Consider the following 23,815-nt stretch of genomic DNA (forward strand, 5'->3'; position numbering starts at 1 on the left):
ACAATAAGTTGCTTCTGGACATTGAGCAACGAGTACTTGGGGTTGATTGACAGTGCTAAGACCCTCCTCCTGCCTCTGATTGGTTGTTTTTGGTGGAGGAAAGATTATCTTTTCACAGATTATCCACCAAATATTATACTGTCCAAACATGGTGAAAGTTTTAACATTTTTTATGAAAGTTACATACTGCAGCTTTAAATTTAAACAAATCATGTGATGTAGTCCAATCATCTTGTCCACAGGTGTTGAAGATGATTGGACTTCAATCATGAGCTGCTGAGCTAATAACTAAATATTAGCTCAGCAGCTCATTGGAAAGCTAAATCTTCAAGCATTTTCTGTTCTTAGAGTAACTGTTTAAACAAACCTGCAGATTAATTTCCATGTATGAAAACAAACACTTCTTTAGACACATTGCTATTATTTTGAAAACAACTGTATTTTTGTTTTATTACAGAGAAGCTGTGCTATTTTCAGTCGTCTCTACCACATCGTGTGAATCTCACGCCGGCCCATGCCTAGTTGAAACCTGAAGAGATCCGGCCACGGCAGCAGCAACTTATTTTCATCCACAGGTCCAAAAAAAAATAAAAAATTGGCACAAGCATAAAGGTGCTGTACACAAGTGTCCTGTAGAGGGCGCACTCTACTTTGTACTGAGCGGATCACAGGAGGTCTCACTGCACGCCACTCAGTCATGATGTTTATGGAAGTTTCTGCGGCTCCAAACAGTTCATGTTACCGAGTGAAACAGAAAAGCAAGGCCATTAAAACCTGAAGCTGCAGATTTAAAACCAAAACAGTTCTGGCAGAGATTGTTGTTTTTTATGTCCATAATTCCTGAACTACTGGAAAATGACACGGATGATGAAGCTTTCCTATGAAACCATTTGATGTGAGGAAGATAACATGAAAAGCAAAATACTGTACCTTTAAGAAATCAACAAATTATGAGGATCTAAAGCTTTTTTTGTTGATTTTAGTCAGCTCAGCTGCACTGTAGATGCATACTATGTTAATAAGAGAAAAAAAGCATACAATCCCTTTCAGTACAATGTTATGACATTCACTGTCCAGATTAAGTGTAAAGTATATTTGATTTCTGTACTCCTATTTTGTTTTTTTTATGTAAATTAAGATTTTTCAGTTGTACACATGATTTCTGTAGGCCACTTTCTTAGGATAGAGCACTTAATGGATGTTTGCAATCGTCCTACTAGCTGGGATCCGATGATTTGTTGAGTTCGACTTTAACTCCCTTTTCTCCTGCACCTGCACACAGAGGAGCCATCAGAGGAAAGACCAGGAAAACAATGAAACAACAGGAACCAAAAAGCAGCGAGTCCTACCTGTTAAGTACTTTTCTTTAGCTCTGGCTCGCTCGTCTGCATCAAAATACCAGACCGTGATGGCATACCTGCAGAGAGACGGGGAGGAAACGAGGTGAGCCACAGTAAAGCCACTGAACACAGAGTGCACAGTCTCAGGCCGACCTTGTAGAGAAAGCGGGCTGGACCTCGTGAGGGTTTCGCCTGTCTGACCAGAAGAGGAGCAGCCGGTCAAATTTTGGCTCTATATCAGCGAACTGGGCCTTTCCTTCAGGGAAGATTCGCAGCAGGCCGCCGTGTTCCTGACAGCAGAGGAACATCGACATTAGATACGGTTTGGAATAAAACACCAACATAGCTCCCTAAACCAGAAGTTACTGTAGAACATCCACATTAGACAAAAAGCAATTCCAACTGTGACACTTTCTCCTTCCACTCAACTTTCCATTAAAAAGTTTGGACATAGAACTTTTGATGTATTGAATAGCTGCAGTTAATACTTCGCATTAAAAGAAATTACAGAAATAACCCATTAACTGGAATATTTACAGACTTAAAAGATAACCTGCAGTAAAACAGGCAAAACTGCACAAAAAACATCTATTTTGCATTTAGCCGTACATTGTATTGGTGTTAAATTAAACAGAAATGGCTCAGCTTTTCTTATTTTTTTTTAGCTGCAGTTGCATTCTTTGCTGCAACTGATTAGGTGCACATTAAAGGAATGTTATATTGCATTTTAGGCTAAATGTTTTTTTTTCCTTGTTTAAAAAGGAAATTGAATCAGATTAGTTTCATTTTTATGTCTAATATTGTGTAATATAATCTTAAGTGTTTAAATAAAAAAAAATACACAGAATGGGACTATTTTCTTGTCCGGTTAATTGCTTTATTATTATTATTAGAAATATTAATAATTCATATTATTATTATGAATATAATTGGTATTACCAATATCAATTATATTAAAATATTATTATTAATAATACCAATTAATATCATTAGTACCATTTCTCTAACTGTTAATGATAATGACTATTAGTTGGTAGAACTGTTGCCTTGCAGCAAGAAGGTCGTGGGTTCGATTCCCAGCCCGGGGTCTTTCTGCATGGAGTTTGCATGTTCTCCCTGTGCATGGTGGGTTCTCTCCGGGTTCTCCGGCTTCCTCCCACAGTCCAAAAACATGACTGTCAGGTTAATTGGTCTCTCTAAATTCTCCTTAGGTGTGAGTGTGTGTGTGAATGGTTGTGTGTCTCTGTGTTGCCCTGCGACAGACTGGCGACCTGTCCAGGGTGAACCCTGCCTCTGACCTGGAACGTAGCTGGAGATAGACACCAGCAACCCTCCCGACCCCATTAGGGACAAGAGTGAACAGAAAATGGATGGATGGAAATTTATGACATAAAAAGAAATAATAGATTACTAATACAATCGTAAGTCATCTCTGTCAACAGTTTCCTGCCAGTTTTTCTTTTCACTCAACTTTTCCCAAGCTTCTTCTCGCAATGACCATTTTATCGCTCAGATTTCATTGACAATGCTGAAAATCTCTCCAGTCAGCATTTTTCCCCATGAAGAAAAAACTGGATTTTCTTTTCTGTTTTTGGAAACATAACTCTGTTTTCATTTTCTCTAAACCACAATTATTAACAAATAAACCAGGAATTTATCAGTATCTGGATGTAATTAGTAAATAACAGAAACTAACTTTGACAATATATTTTAACTATGTGTACCTGTAGGAGGTTATTTAAGGGACGGTCAGCCATCTAAAACCAGATCAAAGAGGAGCGAGAACGTTTAAGGCAGAGCAACACGAGGCTCGGAGAAAAGCCCAGGATAGGAAGCAGCAGCAGGGGACAGCTTTCCTGTGGAGGGATAGGAAGAATAACCCACAGGAAAACTGCTCTGGCTGGATAAAGGATCTGGAGAGTGAAAAAGCAGATTGCTGCAAGCCTACTGCTTAAATTCTCACTTTGCTGATATGATGGAACCCTCTCTTCACACGCAAACCTTATGTGCTGAAAGCGCTCACGCCTTTCGGTGTGCATGTAATGTTATTCCCATTGGAAGCGCGTTGAATAGGGGGAATACCGGTGGTGTGACTACAGCAAATTAATCAGAGACACTGGAATCTTAATAGGGTCAAAGAAAAAAGAAAACCAAAGTTTAACACCTGTTTGACCTGCACATAACATGTGTGGGTTAAAGGTCATGTAAGATAATTGCCATCATGTGCACAGATATTTTTCTTGTTCCTTTTCAAAATAATATATTTATCTTATCTAAGCTAATATGTACGATCAGATAAAAACTGAGATGTTTGGTGATAGCAACATGGTAAAATCTACCAGAGCGGTAAAATCCTGACACCCTCATGACATCTGAGAGAAGCTTTCACAAGAGGAAGTCACGTGCCGCCACTGCAGAAACCAGTAGAGCTGTTTATCTTTCGCATCAAGGTTTACAGTAAATCAGGGCTCATTCTGAAAAACAAGGCCTTTATTCACCGCTTTACCAGCGGTTAATCATGTGAACGTGAACGTGCAGAACCAGAACCAAGCTAATGTCTCCATACAACAACAAACAAAAGAAAAACTCTACAAAAAGTTTGGGATATTCCGGGAAATCATACAGTTGACATCAGAAACTGAGGACAGTATTTGGATTTAGACTCTTTTACGCTGACACCCCTAAAGAAAATTCAGTGAAACCAAAAACCTTCAGATGTCTCCAATAAAGACTTGGGACTAGGGCAGAAGTTCATTCTTCCAGCAGGACAATGACCCTAAATATTCAGTCAGAGCTTTATTAGAATAATTTAAATTAAAGCATATTCATGTGTTAGAGTGGCCTATTCAAAGCCCACAACTAAATACAACTGGGAATCTTTGGGAAGACATTCCCATTCTCTCTCAATCCAATTTGACTGACCTTTGACAATGTTTCAAAAAACGAATGGGTAAATATAGTATAAATTATTTTATATTAAATTCTGAAGAATTAGCACTCTGTATGGATTAAAAAAAATACTTTCCAACTCATTATAAATATTTTATTTAGGCTGAAAACGGGTTTGGTAGAGGAATAGAAAAGTTAAAGTTAAATCTCAGCTTGTTTTTATTCAAATGTTTTTTTAAAAACTTTTTTTTTATATCGTTTGGTCCAGTGCGAGTTAAATTCTTGTTACTGTCTTGAGAGCGTTTTTAACTTTTTATGTCTGTTCCTGGATTGGTCTTGTTTTTGTGCAGCACTTTTGGCAAACTTCTGCTTTTAAATGTCACCAATTTAGACAAAAAAAAGGTAAAAATAAATATAACTTGTAGGCATCTGTTAGATACTTTTACATTTAGTGATTTGACCCCAAAATAGGCCACGTCACTTGTTTGCTGTTTAAAGGTGCATAGGTCAAAACAGAAAGCTGATGCATCCAGAAGGAAAACTATGAGAAACTCACAACCCCAAAATCAAAACAAAGAGGTAGAGTTGGGTTAAAACAAGTCAGGCTGGACAAAAAAACACAACAACTTGTAAGCTAATCATAAAAGTAGTATTGAATTAGGAGCTTATGTCTAAAGAAAATTGATGAATATACAACCAGCGGTAGTAAAAACAACAGTCCAAAGTCAAAAAGTTGTTTTGGCATAAAGGTCGGGCTTGTAATGAGATCAGGAAACTGGTTTGGGTGCATAAGTCATGCAGACTGGAAACTACTGTTGATAATTTAACAAAGATATGTGACACCCAGGAATAAATATTCTGGGTTTCCCCCAGAGTATCATAAGCCTGGCAGGTCACTAAGTTTAACTTGCGCCTCCACCAGGCTAAGTACTGTTTATTTACTTAAGTTTTTTTTCAATGTTTGCATTTTTAAGACATTATTGTTGGTGTTGAGGTGTTAATCTTCCAATAACCCATAATTATGAAGTAATATTTTCAAATCTCCTGTCAATTTTATAAATTTTTAACTCAAAAACTGGCTGCTGAATGAATGACTGCTGAGCGCCCCAACCACTGGGCTCAGCAAGTTTTTTTGGGGGAAACATTGGATATTTGATACATTTTTAAAATTCCTGAACCGGCCATGTTGAAACTAATCTGGATTATGGTCAAACAGGACAGGGTAGAAACCTTTATCTCTGAAAATATGATAAAATATTATCTGTCTGATAAACATTTATGGCTAAAAAGAACAGATGTTTCCTGGCTGCTACATTTTTACGTCTTTTGATACGTTGCATAGTCTAATGAAAAACAATTACAAAGATTTCAAAGGATCTTTAAGCCAAAAGTATAAAATCTATTACATCAGTAAATATTTCTTTATCATTTTTCCACTAATCTGGCTAAATCCTGACCAATGGTGACACATTCCTGTGCCATCTGTGTTTGGAGTCGATCCCAATTTTTGCTACAACCGATCAGTATCTTCTGTCACAGTATTGGAAAACATGCAGAATATCAATAAGCATATCAATAAACTGAGCCTTTATCGTTTGAAGAAGTTTTCATATCACTCTTTATTCGTGGCCAGAAGCAATCCCTCATTGATTGTATCTTTGTTCTCTGTTTTTTTGTCTTTGCCCGTGTCCATGGCAACGCTCGTAAACCTGGACGCACTAGCAGGCTGGTGGCTGAAGTCTCTTCATCAGACGGTGGGTTTATGCCAAATCCCTTTCACCTGGTACCGTTCTGAATGTTAGTGGAAGTGATGAAGATCAGCCCCATCCATCAAGAGGTGGTTACCATGGCGACTGAATGATTCTCAATAATTTGTAGATACGAGTTACTGCTGCTTAGGCTTTGATAAGTTTGCTCTGATCTCCTAAATCTGAAGGACGTTCCCATAGAGAAGTTCACTTTTAGTCATCCTGAAGACCTTCTTACGTCATTATCACATCTTTTAGTTGCAATATTAAGAAATGAAAGAGTAGTACGCTTCTTTATAGGGCTGCAAATTACAGTTATTTTAGTAGATGATTAATCGTATAAAAAAAATTCCCGGGACTTTCTACAGATTTTTCACTTAACCACTTAATGTTTTATGAAATATTAGAAATACATTAAAAGATGTAAATAAACATTTTTTAAATAATAAAATAGCCATTTTATTGCCAAAAATGAAGTAAAATAGCCAACCTTTATTTCACCTGAGTTTTTCTATTTGCAGAAAAAGGTATTTTTGTCTTGAATACAAAATGTACATTTATGTATTTTGTACAGTTTTGACTTAATTGCTGCTCTGAATGGGTTATTTTCAGCAATCTGCATTTTTTAAACCTACCGGAATATACTCTAATTAGCAATTAACAGACAATTAAATTAGATGATGATTTTAATAATTGATTAATTATTAATTGTTTCAGCCCTATTTTCTGGTCTTGACTTGATTGAGGCATTTTAAGATGATTTTAGATGGTTGGTGTCGTTGTACAGCCTGAATTAAAGTGTAGCCAAACTAATTTATTCTAGAAGGTTGTGATTTTCTAAAGTAAAAACATATTAACTCAATCTGCACCAAAAATTCCAGGAAACAATACAAATCTACTCTTAAACACATTTATGTGATTATTTAGGGAAAACAAACAAACATTAAGTCCCTAGAAGATTTTAAACTAAACCCTGCTTTTTATCCACGCACTCATCAAACCCAGCAGAACCTCTTGTTTGCAAACCACACAGGAAATCCGCCATCTTGGATTAAAGGTGCCATTTTAATTTTTTTTTTTTTTTTTTTAGGGATTTTGGTTTCTTCAAAAATAAAGATATTTGTCTTGTTTTAATTATAGAATATTAAAATTCTTAAATTATTCTACAAGTATATAAACCCAACACTTTGCAAACTCTTTAAAAAAAAAAACCTGATGAAGCGTTTTTCTCATACCTTGGCATTCCAATCTCTATTAAGGTAATATATGCATGTGACGCAGCGTCCATCGCCGTTGGGGTTATCCACATGGCGCACATAACCCGTTCCGTTTCCAGGGTAACAGGCCACCATTGCCTGAAGAGAGAGTGATGGAAAAATGTGATCAGTACAAACAGAGCACCAGAGAAACCAGCAGTGACCTGCCTTCAAAATTAATGAACATAAAGGTATGAGTAAAACTCAAGTCAGCCTGTTCATACTCTGAATGCAGAAAACACTTTTTTTTTGGGTTTGTTTTTCCTCACCTGAAGATGAAGACAAGCACAGGCCACATTTACCCGGCTGCCCCATAATAATCTTTTGAAACATTTGAGAAAATAAACCAAGGATATCGTCCTGCATGACTTCCCTTTGCCCTTTCCTGCTGTAGTAAGATTTCTATGATCTGCTTTGGAGTTGGCAGTGAAAGCCATGAGTTCTTGTATATTTTTTGGAATAAACAGCATGCTGAATCCAGGCTCTGGTGAAGTACAACAATACCCCGCAGGAAAACGAAAAAGCACAAGTGATAACTTGAACAGTCCCGGACTAACAGGAAAATAAAATACATTTATTTAAACATTTTTAAGCTGCAGAAAACAAAAAGCTTCCATTAGGAAATGAAGTAGAAAATAATGGTGAATAAAGTTGCATCAAAAGAATCTCATGAATGTGAGCAGTGGTTCTTAAACATTTTATGACATTTTAAAAATGTCAAGACACATTTTAATACTAAAGGATTTGGACATTTTAAGCTTTTTATGCTTTGTCATAAATAAACATGTGGTGTTTACTTGGTTGGAACATGAAAGGTTATTTATTTTCCATTTTAACTCAAGTATGTGAATGTTGAAGTTTGATATGGGCAAAATAACCCATAATAACCTGGACCTCATAATCCAAAATGGCTACCTTTAATCAAAACAATAGTTTTATGTGCAATGTTGAACATTTTGAGCGCATTAAATCTTTCATTCACAGCACTAAGCAACCTCTTTAAAGAATATGTTTCCTACAGTGAAGTATATTTAACTAAGATGAATATCCGTTTTTTCAAAGTTGAAGCTTAATATTATTCTTAGAAGTCTCAATTTCTAAAAAAAATGTAAAAAAAATATATGTTCATTAGTTTCTGAGGGTGAATTTGCATTATAATAATATTACCTGAAAACAACATTATTATCGTTTATTGCAATAATTTCCGTGACAATTTATCATCCAGGACAATTTGGTGTTGTGACAGGACTACAGACATATAATCACATATAAACAACTTTAAAAAGTGCAACAACTAGGCAAATGCTAAAAGCATTTATAGTTTTTAAAATTAACATGCAGAGAAATGGTTTTAAGCAAGGGAAGACTTTCATTATATTAACTAAAAGTGGTCTCAAAATGCCAACTTCATTGATTATTCCAATAAATTCTGGGACAATTTATCGTCCAGCAAAATGTGGCATTGTGACAGGCATAGAGACAGACATAAAGTCACATAAGAACAACTTTTAAAAAGTGCAATGACCAGGAAAATGCTAAAAAATAATTCAGAGTTTTTAAAACTGACATGAAGAGAAACGGTTTTAAGCGAGGGAAAACTTTCTTTCTGCCGGCAACTGGAAAGACCCAACGGCTGCTCTGCAACTTTTTCTGGCATCTCATTAACAAAAAAACAAAAAAAATACTAGAGGAGCAAAAATGTGAATGGTTTGGAGACACTAAAACGGCTGTTTACCCTGACAGGAGTAGGAAGGGCATGGCTAAATACAACAACAGTGTCTGAGTTGAAAGTGAATCTGAGGTAACTGGTAAACGTGCACCGACACAAGCAGATCAGCCCTCATGCACTGCAGCATCAACAGTGATACGGTGGGCAAAAGACAAGTCGGGCCACATTCTTTCAAGACCTTGCATCAACATAAACCATAGCAACATTATTATAAACAGTAAATCTCTTCACCTTTTCTTCTTTAATAAAAAATACGTTATTGGTGTATGAGCATTTGAAAGCAAAAGTAAATGTGTACAGAAAATGAAAGAACGAGTTGGATTTAAAGAAGAACAAGCAAAGTCATTCACATCACACACATGCGCACATCTCCATCTTGTTTTGCTGCGCATCTGATCGGAGCTGCTTGCATCAGTCGGCATTGTGCTCACATCTTCAGAGATGCAGGTTAACCCTGGAATGCATGATATCAGGGCCTTCAAAGCTAGAAAACAACAGAACTACAGCATAAAGAGGAGGAGGGGGGGTGGCGATGACGAGTCAGGCTGCGCCAACATTTGAAAAAATAAAAAGGAGGAGAAGAGAGGAGAGGAGGTTCTTGGAAGAAACTCCTTCTGAGTGAGGCGCACGCACAGCCAACAAAAGGGCTTCCACTATTTTTGTTGTTTTTGTGAGTAAAAGAAAAGGGCAGAGAAAGAGGGGCACAGACAGTGAAAGCAGAGGGGTGGGTCTGCAGCTCACAGGGAGGAATGAACTGTTGTAAACTTTGACTCCTGGCCTCCCTCCAGAGGGAGCAGTATTTTAATGGTTGTGCTACGTGCAGAACGTGAGGAAGGTTGGCTTATCCTCCGCTATGTCACCCCTCCCACTCCCGGGCTCATGCTGCAAGGCTAGAGATGGGTCAAGTGTGGAATCAGATGTGTGTGAGGGCTGTGTGTGGGCCGACTTAAGGTGCGAGACGGAGAGAGACAGAGAGAGAGAGAGAGAGAGAGAGAGAGAAGGAGGGCGCGCTTCAGCGGACACAGCTTTTCACTGCATGTAAAGGGAAAGCTCATCTTTAAAACACACTTATCTGCACCACCCAGGGGTTTTTACCAGAATCTTATTAATTATTAATAAAAGCTCTTTTTCTTAACATATTTATTTTTCTTGCTTTTTTTATCCTTAAAATTAAATTTTCAAAAAGTGGATTTCATTTCAATTATCTCTTCCCCAAGTTGTACGATGGAGTATTTGGACCAGACTATGTGAAATTTTGTTTAATTACAACAATATTAACAGCATAAAGATGCAATTTTACCAATTTTCTCTTAAAATCACGAGAAAAAGTCGCTTTATTAAGAAAAAAAGTTTAGATATTTAATTTAGCTATTTTTCATATTGGAGTTCTCCTAAAATTACTACTTTATTCTTCTAATATTGCGACTTTACTTGATTTTATTCTTGTTTTACTACAACTGTATTCTTATAATATTTAGAATACATAACATAATTACATAATTGACCACGTTTCTATAAAAATATTAAATAAAAATCCTAGCCTGGCTCTTATATTTTGTCATAGAGTTCAAAGTCCAAATAATTAAAATCTGTAAAAAATGCTTGTTAAACAAAATGGAGGGCCTTTGACATGCTTTGACATCTTCACAGTAAAAAGCAAATAGAAATGCTTACAAAATACGCGTGTTCTTAATTTATTCACAGACAATACATGACATTCTGCTATTGTGTGGATATGCCAACCTGGTATGAAGTGCTGTTTAATTCCAGTTTGCCTTTCATTTGATCTGGTCATGAGACCTAACAAGCTGAAGCACACAGAAGAGACACATCTTAAGATGAAATCCTCATTCAGGTAGGAGCAAAAACCTCAACAAAGGTACGAAATATAGAGGAAGGTACATTTAAAACATTAGTGTCACTACAGATGTTAAATTTCTTAGACAGTTCAGACCAATCCTGACTCAACTTGACACCTTTGTTCTCCACTGGATATTATTCCCTCTCCTTCTCCGCCCCTAACCCTATATACACTTGCACTTCCATTCTTTCAGCCACTTACTCTTCCGCGTTCCACTGTGGCCCTCATTAAGCGGCTGACCTTGCTCCTCGTGTTGTTTGTTTACATTCCACAAGCACAGCTTCAGAGGCCAACTGGTGTTTACGTGCAGGGAACGGGAGGAACAGAGGTCACCAAACCAAGCTCCGAGGGGCCTTCAATGAGGCCAGAGTGGAGGCAAAGACCATAAAGAAGCCATGTTAACTCGGTGCAAACATGATCAACAATCATCAAAGGGAAATAGTGAAAGTAATAATGCAATTTACATGATACAGATCAGAAAGTAAAAGGCTCATTTCTCCTTTTTAACTACCCGACTTTTTAGGGCATTTTCACACCCAATAGTCCAGTAGACTCAGTTTGATTGGGAACTGAAGTTGTAACATTTGTTACATTTCCAGCTGCTATGGTTTGCTGTACACCTCCAAGCCTGTGGTGGCGCTGCACCAAGAAATGGGACGGAAACCTCTGAAGAAGACACTGAGTACAACTTCCTTTTTCTAGAAATGTAAACAAAAATGGAGTAGCGTCAGATTTCTCTGTCATTTGTAAAAATCCACGACTCATTTTTTCCCCTAGTGCTAGACTTGCACGATTATATTGGTTGCATTTACCCAAAATACCTTGCAATTTGGACCACTTCCTTCTTTTGGAGCAGCCTCTGGTCCAGTTAGCATTCATATGCATTCGAACCGCACCAGAGTTCACTTCTACCAAATAGACCTACATTTTTAGGCAGACCAGAGTTCGATTTTATGGTCTCCATCAGAGATTAAGTGAATTAAAACGAACTAAAGAGGACAGGTGTGAAAGCACCTTTACTGGTCCTGAAGCAAAATCTGTGCAAATATTAAAAACACTATAGAAAAACAAGGGCAAATAAATCGATAAAGCGTTAAGCACTTCAAGGGGTGACATGTTTAAGTAGGCAGAAAAGAAATGGCAAATCATACAGTGCAGACAGTTGGTAAACTGCCCTGGAGTCGTATAGAACTTTATATATATATTTATAAGAGTCAAAGTGTTCTTTAACAAAAAAAAATTATATTACCGGATTAAATCAATTGTATATTTTTGTACATAAACTCGTTCCAGGAGGTAAAGTGGAATATCTCCAACCTGATTACTTGTGATAAGTTTTAATGTTTATTTTATAAAGAACGTTCTTTTATAATTATTATGGCACATCAACACAGCCATTTAGATTAACAACTCTAAAAGTACTTTTTCCAAATGCTAATTTGTCTAACGTAACCAACGTTTTTTAAATTTTAGCCAAGCAAAGTCAATTGAAGAATAACTTTATTGACTCACATTTGTTATGATTCATTAACAAACCAACATCCAAACAAGAGTGACCCGATCACTGCTGAGGACAACCCGATCACCGGAGCTGTATCAGTTCAGCGCCCCGCATCCACTGATGTGAGCCATGAAGCTCACATCAGTGGGCATGGCGAAACGGAAAAGCTAAAAGGGATCTGCTCACTTTACAGCAGAGATGCTTATCCAAACACGCAGCACAAACAGTTGGGATTGAGACCTTGCAGCAGCGAGGAGTGTGGGAATGAAGACTGTTCAGGTCACAGGCTGGAAGACCTTGCTGTTTCATGTGACGATGTCGCCTTAAAGGAAATCCCCGTTTAAAGAAATGACCTACTTAACCCTTGTAATGTTTACAGTTGGGTTTGAACAATAGGAGGACATATATTAGCATTACCTTTGAAATACTGCAGCAGAAATACCGTTTATTGGTAAAATGTGAATGATTTGCACAGTACACACAACTAACAGCCAAACCCTCTTAACAAAACCAAAGATCTGAAACTCTGCACCTCCTCCAGAGATACCAACAGCCTCATGACTGCTCCTCTGATTATCACTCTCCTTGGAAACTAAAACATCAGTCATCATTCTTATTAAGGCTACACCAGCTGCGATTCCATTGACCATCAAACTGCACAACTTGACATATAAAAAAAACCTTTTCCATTTAAAAAAGTGATTACGCTACGATGAGACTGATTATTGGTTTTATCGAAATAGGTATATTTTGCAAAACTGCATTGAAAACTTTTTTTTTGTATCAAACAAGTTACATGATCAACAGCCAGATGTTGCCACTGGTGCAAGCCACGAAGAAGAAGACAGCAGGAAGCAGCTGGAGCATCGTGGAGCGGCGTGTTATTTTCATGACATCACATGAACAAACTTACTCAAGTGAGATTTTAACCATTTCTTATTTAATGGAAACATTGCAGCTGTGAAATTGTGTTTTTCCAATTCAGTTTTTCAGACATTGTAACGGAAACGCAAATACTAAATGACTGATTACAGTCCTTGTAAAAGGGGACAGCCTGGCTAATTAAAAAATAGCTGTTAGTTGTGTTACTCTAAAGCAACAAGCACTTGGAAAGTATAAAAAAAAATAATTCTGCTTTGGATATCTATCCCCACAGCATTGACAGTGTTGCCACCATGTCTCATCATAGGCATGGTGTGTTCAGGGTTGATATATTTCACAACAGTTTTTTTTTGTATGTGGGCCAAAAGGTTACGTTTTTTTTATAGTTGACCAGATGTCAGTTTAGGTAGATTGGCACATTTTGGTAGGTTTGCAGTAAGGCTGAACAATTTATTCAAGATTTCAGATTTTGCCTGTATCCAATATCAATACTTCCAAGAACTGCATAAACTGCAATATTAGCTACTAATATTACATACCATGCATCGTCTCCACAATGTCATCCCGAACCTCAACATTAACACTCAGTAATAAGGAAAATTCCCAAGGAGGACGTTGGTATTGCATGTTGTTTATGGATATCACAGCAGAGGTGATACCACTATTTTCAGATGTTTATTTCAAAATAAATGCTTAAAAGTATCCTTTCCCTGTCGCTTCATAATTATGTATAAGGTTTCCCCCCAAAGAAAACTTGCTAAGCCCGGTGGTTGGGTGCTTGGACAGTCATTCATCCAGAGTTAAATTTTAAAGTTAAAAAAATGTTTAAAGATGACAGGAAATTTGAAAATATCACTTGATAATGATGTGTTGATAAAAGATTGGAAGATTAATACCCGAGCACCAACTATAATGTCTTAAAAAATGCAAACATTTTAAAAAGGCTTAAAAGAAGGTAATGCTTAGCCTGGTGGCCCGCCAGGATTGTGATACACTGGGGGAATCAACGTATGTACTACTTTGTGTTAAATGTATCACATAAAATCCCAATAAAAAATTTGAGCCTGTGTTTGCAGCATAAGAACAATGTGAAAAGGTTTAAGGGGTATGAATACTTTAGATCTTAAAGCGCTGCACTAAAATCTTATAAGTTTCAACATTATGCTTCTTTTGCTCTGTCCTCAGCAACAATGGGCCAATGACAAAAAACAAACACCTCTGAAGGTGCAAGAACCAATTAACTAATCCCAACAATTAATTAATTAATCCTGAATGCATAAACCTGCTCTGCTTTAATTCACCACAAACTAATATTTAACTTTGAATGCAATTAAGGATGCTCAGACTGGTCCCTCTGACTGATGGGTAAAACAATAAACAGGAAAAAAAGTGGCACGCAAGGTGCTCCAAGCGGAAGGAAAGACTTTAGCATAACGTATGGCTGGCTCGGGCGCGAGTCGAGCGCCATTCCAAGACTTCCTTTCCTCTCCATACCCTCCAAGGCTTCAGGATTTAGGTCAACGGTCAACTTCCGTATGAAAACGCACAGCCACGCCTCGTCTGTCACATTTAAAATGACAAAAATAAACACCCAGTCACCTTCGACCCACAACTCAGACATGAGGGCAAGGATTGTGTCTAGAGGTATCTCACTTTCCTAGTATTATAATTAAGATTTCACAGAAAATAAGCTGTTGTGCAACACGCCGACATACCACAAGACAGTTTTTACAAATATCCTTCTTCCTTTCTTTTTAGTTATTGGATTAAACAGCCTATTTTCTTATAATTTTATTACAATAAGGAGAGTAAATCAAAAAATAAAAACAAACATCTTGGAGAATTCGATTCCTTTTTTCAGATCATTGATTCAATGACTCATTCATTAGGCGTCAATTCTTCTGTGAGGAAAAAAAGGAAAAAATATTCTGCAGTTCATTGCGAAAGTATTCCTCAATTTTTTTCATTTATCACATCACAACCACAAAATTCAATGTATTTTACTGGTTTTTTACAAAATAACTCATAATTGTGAGGTGAAAAAAAATTGGATATGTGGTTTCTGAATAAAAAAAAAAAAACACATCTGAGAAAGCCATGTAGCTTTTCTATTTCATAAATATGCACTATTTTGCATTTACCTGTTGGATAAAATCCCAGTAAAACACTTTGTGGATGCATGCAACAAATTTTGGAAAGGTTCAAGACATTAGAATATTATAGTGTTGGTATATTTGTTTATAATAACTACCGGCAATTAAGCTTTCACAAAATTTTTGTTTTTCATGCAAACTGTATTTTTAGCAGCAGCTATCTGTGCTGAAACAACCCAGATGCTAAATGCTTTTATGTTAGAGACATGATGATGGATGCATTACTTCAGGATGCGTCCTTCAGTATGGCTGTTAGAGGAGTCAGAGGTCACCTTCTGACCAGACTATCTGCTTTAGTCTGGATTAAATAGGTTTCTGCCGAATAAAACATGATCACTGTAGTGCCTTTGTAAACTACTGAGTAAGCAAAGTCCAGGAAAATCCCTGCAAGAACGCATGCTAGACAGATTTGTATTTTGTGCAAACATTTTAACAAGAGTCAATAGGAAATTCTTAAAATACAATTTGCAGTTTGGCAAAAAACATTTACAAAGCTGTCCTGAAGTCATTCCATTTCACTTTGGGTCTGCTGATAAATTACACCTTTATTTATGCCTTAAGTGATATTTAAGGCATAAATAAAGATGCTCAGGAGAATAAATTGCCAGGGTCTCCCCCAGAAAACCCACAAAACCCGGTGTGAGGTGTGCTAGGGCAGTCATCCAGCCGCCAGCCGTGTTTTTGAGTTAAAACAAAAAAATGTCTAAAGTTGACAGAAAATTTTCTAATATCACTTGATAGCTATGCATTACTGGAAGACTGGAAGATTAATGCCTAAACACCAACTATAATGTCTTTAAAAAAAGGTAATAATTTAAAATTTCTTTGTTAAATTAACAATTCCAAGCCTAGTGGGGGCACAAGTAAAGCCTGGTGGCCCACCAGTCTTATAATACACTGGGGGAAACCCTGACTGCTGCAATCATCTTCCCATCTATCCTGAGCAGTTTTCCAGTTTCTTCCACTGACATATCAACACAGAATGATGCTGCCACCACCAATTTCCACTGTATGCATAGTATTAGCCATGCGGTGGGCCTTCATACTATAGAGTTTTACACATTAGCTTCTGCTGTAGTGCTAAGACTTTTTCCACAGTGCGTATCAAAACATATTAGGGTATTTTTGTTGTTTGGACAATTAAAATAGTTATAAATGTTCTTATAGCTTCCTATCAACCATATTGGAGGTCCTAATTATTAAAAATATGTTTCTATTCCCAATTTTCATTGATTTTATTTCAGTTTCATATGTTAACTTCTTTAAAACCAAGTTAGTAGGTCATGTGATTTATTTTCCAATCTGGTACGCTACATTTAAAATCCACTCCACCAATGCATTTTCTTTACCGATGCAGCCTAAGACTTTTAAATGAAACCAGGGGTTCCCCCAGTGTATTACAAGCCTGGTGGGCCACCAGGCTTTACTTGTCTCCCCACCAGGCTTAGCATTGCTTATTTATTTATATTAATCTTGCACATACATAATTAGCAAGTGATATTTTCAAATGTCATGTCAACTTTAAAAATTTCTTAACTGAAAAACATGAAAGGTCACTGAGTGAATGACTGCTGAGCACCCCTACCACCGGGTTTAACAAGTTTTCTAGAGGAAACCTTGTGAAACAATGAGATAAACGCTGTTTTGGGTTGATTATACTGTTTTCAATCACATTCTGAGCTAATTTTATGCCATGGATGAAGATGTATCCTCAAATTTGAGGTCCTGTAGAAGAACATAATCTACATAAACAGCCCAGATTTCAGCAATCCAGTTGTAACTCACATAATAATCCAGGTCGATAAAACGGTTCCAGGAGGATAATTACTGGAGGAAAAAAAAAAACATTCAGGAACTCATAGTGGAAACATGTCTTAAGTCTGAAGTCTTTGTTTTGTGGCTCAAGTGCCGCTCCAGTCAGAGTCTGAAACTTGAGTCACCATCACTGCCAGGAACTGGTCCATTTCAAAGACGTACTTATGACCAAAACTCCAACATGAAGGAAGACCAACATTCTACATGCACAACAAACATGCTGTTTATAAAATCTTTAAACTTCCTAATAATATCATAATGGACGCAGAAAGCAGCCAACATGCAGAGAAACGTCTGTGGAATGTTATCAAGCGAGAAAAGGAAACAAACACAATGGCATTAAATACATATTTGGGCACAATCTTTTCCTCCTGTGTCTTCCAATCTGAAATGCGCCAACATTGTTTTGTATCCCTTTGAGTCACTGATAGTCACGACTCACAATCTGTGCAAGTCATGCCATTTTCTGCCGATCATAGTCCAGCCGAGTGTTTGCCAAAACAGCAAGGGCAGCAGGTGAGGAAGTCAAGCCCAACCTGGAATGATGATTCCAGCTACAGGGAATCAAACTAAATAATATCTAAAAGCAAATATCACAATTCCTAGTCCTGGGAATTCTGAAATTATTAAAAATGCTAAAAAAAAAAAAAAAAAATTAAATTGAAAATGAGTTTTAAATTGTACAGCAGATCGCATTACATGTCCACTTGGCCACCGCACAGCTAAGCAGTTAACTAGATCCTTCTGTCTGATGATTGTTCATATTTTAATATAAAGGCACTTTGTGCAAGAACAAAGTCTGTAGTTTTGTTTTAAAGTTGTAGAGATTTACAAAACACAAATGCACTAACACTGTAAAGTATGTATTTTATTTTCAGTCAAAACTCAGTGCAATATGTTAGAGTGCAGTCTGCTTAATTTTTGGAAAATTATATTTTGATTTAAAAAAAATTTATTTAATGTCAGGCAGCTAAGCTAACCAAATACCTGTAATTTAAGTTACAGAATTTTATCCACAAACCTATTTTTGTTTAAATTAAACTTGATAAATTTGATACGTTATGGAAAATGATGGGATTGTTTTAAATAAATGTTTTGTTTCTTCCTCAGTCACATACAATTGAACCCAAATATTTACATACACTAAATAAAAACATTTTTCCCTTCACTGCCTGAAGTTAAATCAGATCAAATTTCTCTTTTTTTAAGTTAGTTAGAATTACCAAAATCATCTATCTTTGCTAAGTGCCACAAAATGTTTCTTGCAACTTTCCTTGAATTTGAAAATTTATATTTATTTGCTTAATATCAGAAAAAAAAAAGTCTTTAAAACTTTGAAAATCATTTATAAATTTTATCATGAGTATAAAAATTGGAATCAAATCTCTTGTTTCTTGATTATGTTGTGTTTTTCAATTTGCAGCTGTGTTTGGTATTTTTTAAAAGTGTCTAGTAACACTTTCAGTCTAGTAACACTAGTAACACTTTCAGTGTTACTAGACACTGAAAGATTCATATTTCTGTTTTTGTTTTATTTCTTAAATTTTGAAATCTTTAAAAAAAATAATAAATCAGGAAAAACTCAATCTCACAAACAAAGACAGCTTCTGTTTGAGTGTCCATCAAATTGTCTTTCCTTTTACAGTCAAAAATAAAATAGAAAGTATGTGGGAAAGGTATATTTAACGATAATTTAATGTATTAGACTGTCGTCAGACTCTTCTCACTTAAATCCTGGCTGTGCACATGCAGCGTTTCCCTGTGAGAGGTGGAAGAGGAAAAGGCCAGGAGCGGCTCTGTTCCTCCCGGGTTTAGTTTCAAGCGAAGAGGTCAAAGCGACCAGATCTGGTTAACAGAAATGCTGCAGGTCACATGCAAGCCGACGACCAAGAAGACGCCAAACCAGCTTTGCTTCGGCCTGATTGGAACCATGGGAAATCTTGTGTCACTTTCTTAGAAACAGCCTCAGAGAAAGAAACACAACCTGGTCAGTGCACTTTGACACTTTGACAACCGAAACGTTCCTCTCTCTGTGGGACGGCTCCGTCGGACTTCTTATATGGTTGTTGTTCAGTTGAACAGCAGGACACCTTGCCTGTGTTGGACCGGGTCAGTCACTTATAGAGCAACGATCCTGTAATTTATTCACCGCTTTAACCAAAACTTTCAAATTTTCTGTCTATTTAGGCTGTACCATATATTATAACACCAGTAGCATACATTTTTATGACTCTTTTTGCATCTTTTAGAGCTTTAGTGTCTCTTCCAATAAAAACATACACCCTTAGTTTCTTACTTCTTCCTACTCCTTTTCGAACGTGTTAAGACTACTGTGGTACAAAAATATGTCTTTTGCATTCCTTGTTCTTGTGCATGATTTTATACTACTATCATGTTTGAAATAAAGTTTCATTTCATTTTTAGTTACCTGCATGTTTATTTATTTTTTTAAGTTTTTGGGGAAACGTTACAATTCTCTCCCGCTGACATCAAAACAGGAATAAATTATTCTAAACTACATACAGGTTCTTTAAAGTGCATCTTGAGATTTTGAATATGTCCAAACTAAAAAGCAAAGTTGCATTTTGAATGATTTATTAAAAGCTAAATTAGAGCATCAAACAACCGGATGCAAATTTGTTTAGTTTAGTAAAAATCAAATACAATTTAAAACATAGGTCATGATGTACAAATAAAAGATTTTTTTTTTACCAGTTGTTACAATGAGCCACTTGGTATTAAAAACCCCCAAAAACTTTGAGTTTATTTTAAACGCAATGGGCAAGGAGTTAGAAAAAAAGGGAGAAAAAGTTAAAACGGCTAAGAGGAATAAATGGAGTTTAGAATATTGAATGGATAGAAAAAAAAATATAAAGAGAGTACAAGAAAACACCCTAAAAGTCTGCTCCTACACCTACAGAACGAGAGAAAAAAAAAACAACAGAGAACGGAGACACCCCACAACATATGCAAACACCTTTAAAATGAGGACAATTCTGTAATTTCTTGAATTTTTTTGCTTAGACACAAAACTATTCGATCCATGAAGAAATCTTTATCGCATTTCTTTCTTTTAAGTGTTGGATAGCACATTCAGAAAGAAAATAAAAAACAAGCTTGCAAGTCAACATTCAAAGAAATGCAATCAATCAATTTGCCACAGTTTGAAGTCAGCCAACATGACCAATTGGCAGGATGAATACTGAAAAATCAGATTCCCTCCAACGCATCAAAATGCTTTAAAAATTAACAACTCCCCTCTATTTTTGATTAGAAACACATACATCAAGAGCAAATACTTTGATGCACTTAAAACAAGACTATTTATATTTATTTTTTTCTGTATTCAGCTGCTTGTTATTTCATAATTGACAAATAAAACCAAAAGTCACAGTCAACCAAGAAAAGCTAGATGGGTGCAACTGAATTTTCACTTTTGATGATTTATCTTGGCTAAATCCAGGATTACAGCATCAACCATTCACCTGTTGAAGACTCATTCATCAGCAAACAAAATGACATGAAGATGTACTAGTAAATCAATTTGTCCCTCATCATTGAATAATAAAAATCTGAATGCCTTTTCTATTCATTTAAATCAACAAAACATGGAGCACATACGTTGACTTTTATAAAGTGGTGCAATGATAAATCCCCTCTAATTTAATTTCATTTTGGGACATCAGAGATCGGCAGATATTTACATGGGGAGCCGATATTATCCACAGATCTTATCCATTTCTGCAAATGTATAAAAAACTAAATAGAGAAATCAACCACTGCTACACAGAACAACATTTCAAACAACAAAACTCAGCAGGTCAGGCTTATTAAAGATCGGTAATCAGCAATCAGTCAGAAAACTACAATCAGTGCACCCCTACTTTTATATGGTATGTTCCTTCTGAGAAATAAAGATGGACAAAAATGGAAGAGAATAGGAAATCAGTAATGACCAAAAGAAACCCTGATTGGTGCAACACAATGTTGATTTGGTTTCATTCAACTCTTCATAACAACGGTATCAAACTAATTTTCATCTTTGGCCAAATCAAGATCATAAATGCTCTTAAAAGGCCTGGTTGTGCCAGCATGTATTGATAAAACCTGTCAAACTGTTAAAAATATAACTGAAATCTTAAAATTAAAAAAAATACTGACATCCCTCCATAATTTTTTATTGTTTTTATGATTTTTTGCAATAAAAATTAAAGTGTTAGTGGTACTAATTTGAAAATATTTGCACTTATTTTCGACGGTAAATGTGACTTTTTATTACTCACTATATAGATCATGGACTACAATCTGACATCAATTAAGGCTGAGGCAGATGTTTAGTACCAGTCAAAAAATTTTGACAATTTTTGAGAAAATCCGAAATAACCTCCCATATCTGCATTAGTACAAAAAAGTATGGGGAGTCGGTGATTTTGAGTCCACTTTAATTCGCAAGAAACTGGAGGGACTGATTGATATAATTTGGCAGTAGACAGATAAGAACTGCATTGATTTGATTGATAACATAATATTTAACCACACTTAATGTTTAGTCTAGAGGGCCAGTTTTTCGTTATAAATACATTATGAATAAACCAGAATTATTAGTGTAGTGTATGACTAAAAGTCAGGGATGATGCATTTTAAGTGACAAACAACAGAATCTGATGACTGCATGAAGGTTTCTGATCCAACTAATGATGACGATGCGTGTGTACCTTCTGTCATACTTACTTTTGTCCTTCCGTTTATAGTGTAGTTCCCTAGTTTGCCATTACAGTGTCTGATTAAGTCGTCCATCCGACTCATTAGGAAGCTGATCTTCTCGCAGTTAGACTCTGTCCCGTCTATCCACGTGATTTTGTCCCCTCGGATGTCTTTAGTGGAGTCGCTCTTTTGGCTCACCAGCTGGCCGTCTGTGAACCTGCCCGTCTTGTACAGAGACTTGACGTTCTCCAAAATGCCCAGTCCGGTCTCTGATCCTAGGAAGTTGTCCACCACGCAGATGCCGTGCTTGTTCATGCAGGGGACGATGCACTCCGTTGCGAGTTTCTGAGGGGAGAGGCTGGTCTGGCCGTTAGGCGTGGTGGGGGTGTTGGACCCCAGTTCTCCCGGTCCGTCCTCGTCAGCAGGTGCTTCTGTGTTTGGAGTTAGGGGTACGGTTGCAGAATCCCCCTGCTCCGTGCTTTTCTTTTCTTCTTGTTTCCTGCTGTCCCTCGCCAATGGACCGTCTCCAGGCTTCTGTTTCGGCTTGTCCGCCTCCTTACAAATCAGCTTGTGTTTCTTCCAGTCCTGCTTCTGGTGCTCTTTGCTGCAGTAGAAGGAACTCCGGCAACGACCGCACTTTAAAAGGTTCTCCATTCTTCCACAAAGTTCACAGACCTGTCTGTCGCGGTCCAGATCGCTCTGCTGCTTCTCCATGTTGGGAGGCTGCAGCGGGGTGTACTGCTCCTTTAAGTCCGATCCTTCACACGCGCCCTGCTGCTAACCGTCAACTTTGGAAAAAGACCCGCTGCTTCTGCCTCGCTGCGCCGAGCGAAACGGGGGAATAAAACTCAAAAAGTCGGCATTTTACTGGACACATTCCGTCTCCACGCGGTCCTACCAGTGAAGTATAACAACAATGTGCTCCCACGGACGAGTATTGAGGGGTGGGTCGAGGTCTCCCGGAGGCATTTCAACGGGCTAGCTGTTGATTTCGCTGTGCTGCGTGTCGCAGCTACGTGTGTACTGTTAGTCACCGGCCCAGCCCACCGTCACGTAGGAGAACAAGCTCCGCCCCCAGCGCTCCCTTCAAGGGTTGCCGGACAAATGCACTTTAGAGACACGTGTCTCCAAAGTTAAACTGAAATGAATCAGTAATACTCATTTATTCTATAAATCTATTCAAAGTAGTTTTATTCTCCAATGCTTAAAATGTAATGGAGACAATTTGTATTTTCTTTCAGCTTCAACAAAGCTCCTTTAAGTCCTGGAAGTCCGCTTGGAATGCCTCAATATGCAAAGCATCCAGCGCCCAAAGTTGATCCTCAAGGGCCGGCATCCTGCCTGTTTTAGTTCTCTCCCTAGTGATAGTAAAAACCTCCTCAGCAAGTCAATGTTCCCTTTGGGCCTTCTAATGAGCCATCGTTTGATGCAGGCGTGCTAAACCAGGGAGAGAACTAAAACATGCAGGATGCCGGGACCTCGAGGACCGACTTTAGGCACCCTTATATGTCCATATAGCTATAACTGAGTCACAGCAAATTTTGACAAATGAATTGCAACGAATATTTTACTAAATAAATTTGATTTATTTAGATTACTCCTTTTGTTAGAACACAATAATCATATTTTAAAAATGTGCTAATTAATGAAATGCCAACAAATATTTACATTGATTACTGAGAACAGCATGGGTGTTGTTGACATCCTATTTTAATTTTTTTTAAAGAAGTTAAATGAAAAAAAACAACAAAAAAAACATGATAAAGTTAAATATCCCGGATGGCATTAAACAGCCAGGATAACACTTATGGTATAGCGACCCATAACGATAAACATTGGTGGATAAAGTTTAACATGGGGGACAACCTTAAGCTTCGAAGATTAACATCGGAAACAACCTTACACGAATTATGAATTTGATTGCCAGTCTGCAAATC

The 23,815-nt window shown here is 37.1% G+C and overlaps 1 protein-coding gene across 1 annotated transcript; it reads right to left on the reverse strand.

Annotated features, from left to right (window-relative positions):
- Positions 1-1,139: 1,139 nt before the first annotated feature.
- On the reverse strand, positions 1,140-22,911 carry egln1a (egl-9 family hypoxia-inducible factor 1a). Its single transcript, XM_044136936.1, has 5 exons — positions 21,906-22,911; positions 7,213-7,332; positions 1,494-1,630; positions 1,350-1,417; positions 1,140-1,272 (listed from the first exon to the last, which is right to left on the reverse strand). Exons 1-5 carry the CDS (start codon positions 22,590-22,592, stop codon positions 1,217-1,219), a joined length of 1,068 nt encoding a protein of 355 aa, XP_043992871.1. The 5' UTR covers positions 22,593-22,911; the 3' UTR covers positions 1,140-1,216.
- Between the last annotated feature and the right edge of the window lie 904 nt (positions 22,912-23,815).

The sequence above is a fragment of the Gambusia affinis genome, linkage group LG13 (assembly GCF_019740435.1).
Source record: "Gambusia affinis linkage group LG13, SWU_Gaff_1.0, whole genome shotgun sequence".
In the NCBI taxonomy this organism is placed as follows: Eukaryota; Metazoa; Chordata; class Actinopteri; order Cyprinodontiformes; family Poeciliidae; genus Gambusia; species Gambusia affinis.